At 36.5% G+C, this 11,682-nt stretch overlaps 1 protein-coding gene across 2 annotated transcripts in view; it reads left to right on the top strand.

Moving 5' to 3' along the window:
• Positions 1-11,682, top strand: part of PIGU (phosphatidylinositol glycan anchor biosynthesis, class U) — a 117,583-nt gene that overhangs the window by 24,536 nt on the left and 81,365 nt on the right. Inside the window, exons 3-6 of one of the 2 annotated variants that reach the window (XM_006881460.1) lie at positions 3,104-3,163; positions 4,372-4,434; positions 8,607-8,716; positions 11,318-11,418. In XM_006881460.1, coding sequence (XP_006881522.1) covers positions 3,104-3,163; positions 4,372-4,434; positions 8,607-8,716; positions 11,318-11,418 — 334 coding nt within the window. The remainder of the gene's footprint in view (positions 1-3,103; positions 3,164-4,371; positions 4,435-8,606; positions 8,717-11,317; positions 11,419-11,682) is intronic. The other variant, XM_006881461.1, reaches the window with a different exon arrangement.

The following is an 11,682-nucleotide window of genomic DNA, read 5'->3' as shown; positions in this document are numbered from 1 at the left end:
GATATCCTCCCACAACTCATCTGGCCTTCGTTCATTAGTGTTCAAAGCCTCAAATCTGTTCCTGAGATGGTTCTGAAATTCAGGTGGTATAGACTCAAGGTCATATTTTGACCCTTGACCGATAAATATTGCGACTAAACTTCAGAGACATTGATCCCAACTTAAGGAACTACCATCAGCTGATGTGTTTGAAATCACAGAAGCCATGGAAGCTTCATATATAAGTTATTAGATGGAGGGGTGGTGAAAGGGAGATAGATGTGAAGGGAGGGGGTAGAAGTGGATGGATGGATATCATTACCTATAAGTGAATTAAAAACCAAAAAGTTGTCATTTGACAGAACACACACACTGAGTAAATACTATGCTTGTAAATGCTGTTTAATCTACATGAAATATTTATAAAATTGATTATAAACCAAGTCACAGCATATTTCAAATAATTTAAATAATATGAAGTATTTTCTTTGGCCATGGTAGAATGAAGAAAAAAAAAAAAAAACAAACCCAAACCAAAAAACAACAACAAACCGCTTCTCAATTCATTGCTGTTGAGTCAGAACTGACTTTTAGCTGACCTTTCAGCAGATTTTCAGATGCTGTACATCACGAGGAGATTACTTCTTCAGAGCAGTTAGTTTGTAGATTAGAACCACCTGCCTTTGGGTTGGTGCTATAGCTCCTTACCCACTAAGCTAACTGAGCTGCTCCCTAAAATTAAGCTAGAAAACCTACAAGTATTTGGTAATGAAACATTGTCATTTTAAAATAATCCAGGAGTTAAAAATGAAATGTTGGTGCAAATTAGAGTTTAATTTTAACCGAATGATAATGAGAAAACAGCATAGTAAAACTTATATGATGCAGCTGAAGCCATACTCATAGAGCAATTTTTTTTCTTTTACTTACTCATTCTTGCACATTTTCTTCCCCCTTTGTTCCCCAGCCCATCCCACAATGCATCATCCTTGTTCCAGATTGTTCTCATACATATAATACATAATCATATATTCCTTTCAGATAATTCTTCCCCTCATCTGTTCTAATAGTATTCACTCTTTCCTCATTCCTTTCTCAAATCCCTCCCATATTTGTCCTTTTTTATAACAGTGGTATTGTGCAGTATTTATCCTTTTGTATTGAGATATTTCACTTAGCATAATGTCTTCAAGGTTCCCCCCACCATGTTATGTAATGTTTTACTATTTGTTTTTCAATGCTGTATTCCATTGTGTGGATGTACCGTAGTTTTTCTACCCATTTGTTTATTAATGGACACTTGGGTTGCTTCATTCTTTGCTATTATGAATAATATAGAAATAAACGTGGGTGTTCATACATCTCTTTGAGTTGTGGCTCTGGTTTCTTTAGGGTATATTCCCTAAAGTAGTGGAACTGCTGGGTCTAAAAGTATTTGTTTCCAACATTTTGAAAAAACACCAGACTACCTTCCATAATGGTGCCATTTTATATTCCCACCAGCAGTGAATAACTGTTTCAATCTTTCCACAACCTTGTCAGCACTTGTTGCCCTGTTGAATTTTGCTATTGTTGCTGGGATATAGAGAACTTTATTACCTTAAATGAATATAAGAGAAAATAAGAAATTATAAAAATTAAATAGAAAAGAAAAATATGCATATACATAGAGAAAATCAGCAAGGCTGTTTTTTAAAAAAAATTGATATACTTGCAACAATGAATGAATGAAAACCCAAAATCTCTGAAATTGTTCATTTAAAACTAATAAAATTTAATAATAATAAAAAATAATTGATATACTTGAGAAATTTCTGGTAAGATAAAGAATAAACTACCAGTATCAGAAATGAAGAAAGGAAAATTAGATCCTGCAATAACTAAAATATAAACTAGTTTGACTAATTTTCTGCCAGTAAGTTTGAATATTTAAATAAAATGGACCAATTCCTAGAAAAAAAAAATTGGCCTAAACCAAGAGAGAACAGCAAATAGTAAACTGGAATAGTGCTTTATCTGAAAAAAAAAAAAAATTGAATCTGTAATGAAAAATCTCTCTCAAAGAAAACTCAGGTCCAGATGGCTTCACAGAATTTTCCCATATCTTTAAGGAAGAGATAACTCTAGTCTTAGACAGATTCCTCCGGGGACAGAAGAAAGGAAACCATTTCCAAATTCATTTGTTCAACAATGTTAGTCCTTTTATGGAGTTTTTTTTGGCCATTGTTGTGGACTCATGTGTGGCCCTTCCCAAATATGTGCCAACTTCATTAGGCCATGACTCTTGTTATTAAGTAATTATTCCATGTTTTAAATCATAATTTCTCTTAGCTCTGGTGGCTTAGTGGTAAGGAATTGCACTGCCAACCTAAAAACACTCACTTCAAATCCACCACTCCACAGGAGAAAGAGGAGCATGTGATTTATAGCCTCTGTAAGTCCACTGAAGGGTCAGCTATGAGGTAGTTCTGTCCCAAAAGCACCTAACAATAGCAACATAGTGCTAATAAGGCAGGATAAAATCTACAGGATTAGGTTATATTTTTAGTCAATTTCTTTTGAGGTATGAAACAGATTAAACAAGTGAACAGAGTTTGGAGGGACCTCCTATACCAGGAGAGAAGAGCCAGAAATAGAGCACATCATTTGGATCAAGTGTCCCTATGCTGAAAAACTCCAAGACCTAGGGCAAGATTGATGACAATGGTCCTCCCTCAAAGTTGACAGAAAACCAACTCCTAAAGGTCATTCCTTAAATTATCTTTTAGCCTCCTAAACAGAGAATACATTAGCTTGTTAAAGTCATCCACATTTGTGATATTTCAGTTAGAATAGCACTGTATATCTGATAGCAATTATATATGTCCTAGAGCTAACATTTACTTCATACCTTTAATGTGTTAATAGTTCCTTAACATATTTAATACAAGACATATTTTGCTAATTTTTTATATTCAATTCAGCAAATAGTCCCAATTACACACAGCCAAATAGCATAGAATAATATTCTAGGGGGGGGGGAAAGCAATTTTTTCTTGACAGTATTGTTTTTTCTACCTCCTCCTCTGGAAATTGATAATAGTAAGGTTGAATTTATTTTAGCTTGTTTGTTTTTCTCTTTCAGACTCCATTAATAATATACCTCTTTCATTTTCTGGTTGACTATGCTGAATTGGTATTTATGGTAAGTCAACTTTCTTATAAAAGCTGTACATACCTATTTTAACTACTCTTTCATTTGTCTTCTTATTTTAAGGGGGGAAATCCATTTTATGAGTCTAGGAGTTTCTCAGAAAATAAAAGCAAAATCATACCTTTAACTTAAATTTATGGAACCATGACAGTCTTACGCAAATAGGTCTAGTTTCTGAAACTTTGCCACTTCAGTTTCCATATTTTCAGAATTTGGGTTCCGGAGTATGTGGTCTTGGATTTTCTGGCTTCAGAATTTTACCATTGGGTTTAATTATGATTCTAGTGTTAAGAAAAACATGAATTTCCTAGGTGTTCCACCAAGAGATTCTGTGAATCATTATGGAGGAGAACATAATGAGACTTTCAGGCATGTTGTTGTTGTTGTTGTTATGTGCCGTCGAGTCATTTGCGACTCATAGCGACCCTATGTACAATAGCCCTAAACCCTGCTCTGTCCTGTGCCAATCTCATTGCCTCTGACACACCCATCCCGATTACCCCAGTCACTGAATCAATCCACCTCATAGAGAGTCTTCCCCTCCTGCGCTGTCCCTCTACTCTACCCAGCATGATGTTCCTCTCTAAAGACCTGTCTCTCCTTACAACATGTCCAAAGTATGTCATGCGAACCCCCAGAATCCTTGCCTCCAAGGAGCAGCCTGGTTTAACCCTCTCCAGGATGAATCTGTTTGTTTTCTTGGCAGTCCATGGTACATTCAATACTCTTCTCCAGCACCACCTTAAAAATTGAGATTTCAGGGTTATACTTTTAGAAGTATAATAATTTGAAACACTTGCCTAGTCTTAGGCTGAACTCTGGGTCAAGAAATACCAAGGAGGTCCTGTGAGGACCCTGCAGGAAGTTATAACTTCCTGTGTGCTGAGCACTTGACAAAAATCAAGCGTGCAAATGCATTAGGTATTATTCTCATTAAACAGAAACTTTAAATAACTTGTAATTCCAGATCAAGTATGGGAGCTCAAATTGACGTAGGCCTGGATGGGTCCTAGTCCCAGGGTTTTCTAGTCAGAACAATGCCAGGGCCTTACCTTTGAAGACACAGATAGGACATTTGATAAAGAATGGAGGTTCTGCCTAACTGGTTCATTCACTGTCATCCCAAAACTCCTTGCCGTGTCAGTACTATATTATTTCTGTACTAATTTCTGTCCTCTCTCTTATATTTATGTTAACAGATAACTGATGCTCTAACTGCTATTGCCCTGTATTTTGCAATCCAGGACTTCAACAAAGTTGTGGTAAGTAGTCAGTGGGTGGGATAGAGCTGATGGAATTTGGTACTTGCGAGTCTCTGTAATTAACAAAGAATCAAAGGTCATATGTTTAAATATACAATTGCTTTAAAATGCTAAAAAGTGGGAGTAAAGCTTTTGGACTGTTCAGCCAGCCCTGGAATGACTAAACCCAAACCCATAGTACAATTTTACTAATTGATATAGAAAAGTCAACTTAATATTTGTGGCTTATTGGTAACTATTAATATCTCCATACTTGGGTAAGTTCAGACCTTCAGAATTAAGCTGGACCACAGTTATATTAATAAAGAACCTTGAAAATCTTCTATTCTTTTCAAAAGAAAAAAATACAGGTAGTATTCAGGTTATAATTTACTGATAACTCCTACTTGCCTTTTACCCTACTTGCAACAAATTCTTCATCACAGTTATGTTATTTGCTGCACAGTAAGCTTTAAATCATGGGGGGGGAAAGGGGATTCAGGCCTTTTCTTGTATGAAAGTAAGGCTAAATAAGAACTCTAGGCAGCTGTTCCAATTTACCTATAAATTCTTAAAGAGACAGCCAGGAATGGATATTGTTTGAAACCCAAAGACTGCCTCTGTAGCTTTTAACTCAGTTTGTACCTCACTGTATATCTACTTATGAGAAAAATGGATTCCGAACATAGTGTCTGTTTTTCTAGAGAAAGTAATCTTAACTGGAAAATTTGGTTTTAAGTATTAAATGCTGCTGCTTCTTTTTTTTTTTAAATGCTTCTTGAGGGAAGTTCTCAAGAACTTCTGTTCTGGGAACTACTGTGTTAGCTATGTGATGGTTCATACTCAGTGGCAGAAGTGATTATTAAGGAGTGGTCATTTTTACTCTGTGACAGTGGATGTTTCTTCTTAAAAATTTTTTTAAAATTTTACTATTTTTTGTGTGTGTACTGTCAAATTTGATCTGACGGATACAGGAGGAGATTGTCCCTCCTTATGCAGCAGAGCATCTGGTGGATTTGAACAGTGGATGTTTCTTGTATCCCTCAATAAACTTGACTTGTATAAAAAAAATTGATGCTTGTCACAAATAATTGTTAACATATTAGAGGTATTAAAATAAAACTTTAGTCCTAATCTTTATGTAACAGTCCAGTGACATTGCATTGTGAAGCTAGCCTCATTTTCTTAGGCTCAGAGACAGTTAACAGAGTAATCATGTATATTGTCCATGTTTGAAAAATTGGCTTCATTCCTCCTTGATTGGCTATGAGCTACTAAGAGGATTTATACTGGAGTGCATCATTTCATTTGTATTGTCTGTTGGGGTTCATTTTCACTTTGTTACCAAGTAATAGAACCAGAAATAGCAGTCTGCTTTTCGGTGCCACTAATCATGAATAACAATAACAAATAAAGTTGATAAATTCTACCATCTTAGATTACAAAGAGATTTAAAACATATCTACACCAGAGTTCTCAATGTGGAATCTATTTATGGAGCTCTAATAGCATAATAGGTTAAGTGTTGAACTGCTACCTGAAAGGTTAACAGTTTATTCCACCAGCCAATCCATGGGAGAAGGATGATGCAGTCTCTTCTCAAGATTTTATAGCCATGGAAACTCAATGGGAGGTTGTCATGGTTCATAATCAACTTGATTGTAGTGGCTGCTCCCTATTCTAGCTACTTTCTGGGAGAAGGATGGGCAGTCTTCTCCCATGCAATTTACTGAAAACCTGCATGAGGGTCAGCTATGGGTGGGTTCCAACTCAACAGCCGCAACAACAACAACAGCAACAACAACAACAACATACTACTACTACTACGGAGCTTTGGTGGCATAGTATGTAGAGATTTGTGCTGCTAATCCAAAAGCAGTGCCTCTCTGGTAAATCTTATTAGTGGCTCCACTGGGGAACAGTCTTCCATGTAATTTACAACCTCTGAAAACTCACTGGAGGGTCAGTTATGAGCTGATTCCAACTCAACAACAGTGAGTGAGTGAACATAGAGCTCTTGATTTGGATAGAATAGCAGCATATCTTCCTCTAAATCTTCCCCATTTTGTCAGAATGTCTTCATATTATATAGGATATGCTTTTGAAAGTATGCTATTGATGGTACTGAAGAGGACAAAGAGAAGTAGCAAGATTCTGGGGACTCTCCCCTCCTGGAGAATCTCTCTTCTTTAAGTCTTTCTACTTTAAAGTGATTTTGATGGCTGGAGGTTTAAGGAAGTGCATTGCTGGCACAGTGTCACCGTTGCATGGTGTCTACACATGCCTTTAAGTGCATTTGTCTCTCACTTCAGTGCTGCTGGCTAGCTTTCAGCATGGGGAATGAGTATACGTTCCCACCTTGTTCTCTGGCTTCCCCTTCTAACAGCCTTCGTTTTTGGCCCTCACACACTCTAGGTGGTCTTCTTTTTGTATCAGATTCAAGAACTCTTAGCTAGAAGATTCAAGAACCTTCTGTCAACTACTGCGGCAGCTGTCTTCAATAAGCTCTTGCTGAGCCAGTACCCTTTTGACTTTAAAAAATTGTCTGAGTTTATGTTTTGTCCTTTTAATTAAACAGCTCCAGCTGTGAATTCCATCAGAAATCTTATTGATGATCCTTCCCACTGCTTAACTATAATGAGGACAATGGAGACTGTGAGAGCAGACATATTCAAAGAGATTTTGCTTTGTTTTTTTAACTTGTAAGCATTTCTATATTCTATATTTTTTATTTAAGTGAAAGTTTTTTAATTTTAATTTTTCTTTAATTAATTCACTCAGTCCCACATACTTTGTTTTGTAACATCTGTGATTTACTGCCTCTGAAAACTACTGGAGTATCACAGTTATGAGTTAGTTATGATTCATTGGTCCATAACAACAACAGTTACAACACCTGATCACTTTTGCATTGTCTTATCCTTCACTCACCTGTTAAGTTTTATTCCCCTCCCCATCCTTTCCTATTCCTGGTAGTCATTCAAGAATGATTCTGTGTGTAAACTTTTCCTTAGCTTTTATTGATAGTGGTCTTATACCACAGTTGTCCTTTTGTGATTGACTTATGTCAGCATAATTTTTTCTAGATTCTCCCATGCTGAAGAGTTATCTATCAGTCAGGTCCAACTCCATGACAATGAGTCAGTGTGACCCATTTTAATTTCATGGGTTTTTCCGTGTGTGTGTGTACCGTCAAATCAGATCTGACTGGTACAGGAGGAGATTGCCCCTCCTTCTCCAGCAGAAGATCTGGTGGATTCGAACCGCGTACCTCTGGGATTGCAGTACAGCTTCTTGCCACTAGGCCACCAGAGCTCCTGGGGTTTTCCATTTTTATTCTGACCTGTGTTTGATTTGTAGAGTTGCCCAAATTCTTCCCTTCTCAAGCACACTCTTGAATCTGTTGTGACATATGAAGGGAAGGTAAGACCTTTCTACATCATCCCATTTCCTCTTAACATTCCAGCTGCCTAACCACACCTGTCTTCTACTCTTCAATGTGATCTTTTATGCATTCTTCTGTGGAAGTCAGAAACTTTAACTAGGAGAGAAAGATGGAAATCTAGGATATTGTAATATGCACAAGAGCATTCAGCTTTGTAAAAGTATTTCCCTTCACTGATGGAACTGTGGAACTTGAGTAATTATTGATAACTCCTCAAGAAGGCTATGAAATTTTCTTTGATATTCACTCTGTCCTTCATTCAGTCATTCTGTAGATATTCTTTGATTTCCCTTTGTACCACGTATTGAAAATACATGGTTAGAGCAAACAAATAAGGTCCTCATCCTAGTGAGGGATATAGATGTTAGTTAAATTATCAGTGCTATGAAAGAGAGTATGTTAATAGGTGAATTTTATCTAGTTAAGGAGGTCTATATGCCTTTTTGAGAAAGTGATGATTTAGCTGACATCTAAAGACTATGTTGGAGATAACTAGTGGGAGAGAAAAGATTGTACCAGATCAGATGCAAAGATCAGGGAATATAAAGAACATATCATGTTTATGGTGCTGAAATCCAGAAATTGGGAGAGGAGTAAGTGTGAGATGAAATCTAGAAATTGGGAGAGGAGTAAGTGTGAGATGAACCTTGATGACATAGGCTGGCCATCTGGACCATGGAAAGGAATTTTCTCTTCTTCCTAAAAACAATAGGAAGTAATTTGTTTCATATGTTTTGCCATTTTCCAGTTTAAAAAGCAGAAACTTCTCTTAGAACTGGACCAGTATGCCCCAGATGTGGCTGAACTCATCCGGACCCCTATGGAAATGCGTTACATCCCTCTCAAAGTGGCCCTGTTGTAAGTATGCCCTGACAAAACAGGGCGCATTGCCAACAAATGTGAGGAAAATATGACGAGGCTTTCCCATGTAGTTTGTTGTGTTTTTGAGATCTGCAATCTTAGTCATCAACCATTTGCTGTAATTCTGTTGCACAATTGGGTTCTAGCCAGTAAAAAACACAGAGCCGTTCTCTGTCTCTTGGGACAAAAGACTCACACAGGGATGTGTACAATCAAACCTTTCACAAATGCTTTTTGAATCAGTGCTGATTTGGGGTCCACCCCACTTGTAACCAGTGTTTCTACCAAAAAAGTTCTTCACATTTGATATGTGGATTGAATAAAATTCTGATCTTTATGTGGTTGCTTTTTTTCAGGCAGCTTCTATGTTTCTTATACAGTTTAATCCCCCTTTTGTAATTCAGAAACTGGAGTAAGTGCCAAACTGAGACTCATCCCAACTGGATGAACAGTGTGCAAGGGTGGAATATACTGGTTCTATGCAAGATCTCTAGGAGTACCCAGTGCTGCCAGTAAATTGAATTCTTTCAGACTATTCCCCTTAGATTCTCAAGATAAGAAAATGTGAGTAAATTTTTAGTTAGTTAATAGTCATTGAATGTTAGTAGTATGATATTTTCTTGGAATACACAGTAAAGAAGACAGATAAGTTTCCTCGTGGAAAACCATGACATTAAACATCAGAATTAGAAGGGACCTTTTGGTGACAGTTTATTCAAGCTTCTTCCTTATAAGTGAGTCTTTGTATCCCACATAGGCAGCTTCTTCTTGAGCATCACCTGTTTAACGTTGACTCAATAGTTTTGGGGTATTATTTCCTATCTGTCTATTTCAGAAATATTGGTATGAACTACTTACCATTATGAATGTATTGTGGACTCATGTCTCTAGGAGGTAATTTTATAATAACAGCTGACGTTTATTTAAAAGTTGTGTAACAAACCTATCTGTGCTTGTTGGAAGGAAAAACCTCAAGAATTTTTATGCCTCGCTTTTAGAGCTGCTAATCTTACAGTACTGTGAGGTATTGAATTTAAGGCTTTTATTTGTGGGTAATAATTATAATCTTTTCCTAAGACACTGGTATTTTTCTTCCTATCTGATAAACAGAATTATGTAACTGGTCTCCCTTTTCACTTCATCTGCCAGGAAACTCAAAGCTAGATTTGAAACTGATTATTACACTGCTCTATAAGACTCATTTTGGTCTTTCCCTGACCTTTACTTTTTCTATTTACTTATAATTTTCCCTGGTTTTGATTCTTTATTTATATTTTTATTTTGCTATTTTAAGTCTATGTTCTTTTTAACTACCTCATATCCTCTGTGGAAACGGCATAGAAATGAATAAAAATAATAGCCATCATTACTATGTAATATTTGCTTACCACAAGCATTTCAAATTTGTATTCCTTCCTTCCTACTTCAGGAAAAGTCTAGGTGTTTTGGTTTGTTCGCTGGGGAAGGTTAAGATATTCTGTGAAGTTCTGTAATAGCTAGCTTGTTGAATTAATCATATACTTATTCTGTCCTTTAAGTCTTGCTAATTGGATACTGCTTACTAAGAAACTAAACTGCTGGGTGGTGTAGCCTCTCTGTGTTAACACTTAGGACCTTGGCTGAGAAAAAGTACTTCCCTGATTTTTCAGGTACAGCTATAGCCATTTTAAGATACATGGTTTTTGTGGGACTTGGTAGAATATTACTGTTTTTAAAGTCTAAAGTAGTGAAACATAGATTGAGAGTCAGAAATTCCTAATTTTGAATGCATTTATTAGCTTGAGCTTGTAAAACCTTGGGCAAGTTACTTACCTGCTGAGTCTTAGTTTTTTCATCTGCAAAATGGGAAATGGTATTGCTATTTTATAGGATTTCTGTAATCGGTAATTTTAATAGCTACATATATTAAATAGCTGGAAGGTTGGCTATGAGTTGGTCCCAACTCAAAAGCAATGATTTTTTTTTTATAAATAGCACAAAATAACGTCTCATTTTTTAGTACCTTTTTCTTTTTTAAATTTTTTTTTTCTTTTTATTTTTTTATTTTGTGCATGTACCGTCAAATCGGATCTGACTGGTACAGGAGGAGATTGCCCCTCCTTCTCCAGTAGAGGATCTGGTGGATTTGAACCATGTGACTCTGGGATTGCAGTGCAGCTTCTTACCACTAGGCCACCAGAGCTCCCTTATTTAGTACCTTTTTCTTACTGACTCTAAACCTCACTTCATTCTCATTTACTTAAAAGGATTTAAGTAAAAGAGAGTAAGTGAAAAAGAAGAATTTGCCTTACTTTAAGAATGCTTTTAGGTGAGCTCTGGTGGCCTAGTGGCAGGAAACTGCACTACAATCCCAGAGGTGTGCGGTTCAAGTCCACCAGATGCTCTGCTGAAGAAGGAGGAACAATCACCTCCTGTACCAGTCAGATCCAATTTGACGGTACACAGCAAGAAAAAATAAATAAATAAATAAATAAATAAAACTTAAAAAAAAAAAAGAATGCTTTTAGTAAAACTCTTGGACTCAGTGGTGATGGTGGACAGGGCTTCCTGGCTCATTGGGCAAGATCATTAATGCTAAATATGTGTGTTCTTCCTCAGCTATCTCTTAAATCCCTACACAATCTTGTCTTGTGTTGCCAAGTCTACCAGCGCAATCAACAACACCCTCATTGCTTTCTTCATTCTGACCACAATAAAAGGTAAGGCCCCTAAGGGGAGTATGAAGCTTAGCTTCTAATTTGTGCAGGGTTTTGTAATACTTATATGCTGTGACTTTTTGTCTTAAACAATGGAGCCCTTAACATTTAAAAAATTACATAAGTAATACAAAGTTTATGGTAGAAAAATAAAATTTAAATAAGCCAAGGAAACAATGAATAAAAACATCCTGAAATTCTATCACTTATGATGAAAATAACAGTCCTCTGCCTCTCACTTCTGAACTCCAGTTCAAGTTCTTTGAA

This window comes from Elephantulus edwardii, unplaced genomic scaffold, assembly GCF_000299155.1.
Source record: "Elephantulus edwardii isolate Elephantulus edwardi_28Jun2011 unplaced genomic scaffold, EleEdw1.0 scaffold00015, whole genome shotgun sequence".
Lineage (NCBI taxonomy): Eukaryota > Metazoa > Chordata > Mammalia > Macroscelidea > Macroscelididae > Elephantulus > Elephantulus edwardii.
The sequence above is the reverse complement of the archived record's forward strand: the minus strand, read 5'-3'. Positions and strand labels throughout refer to the sequence as shown.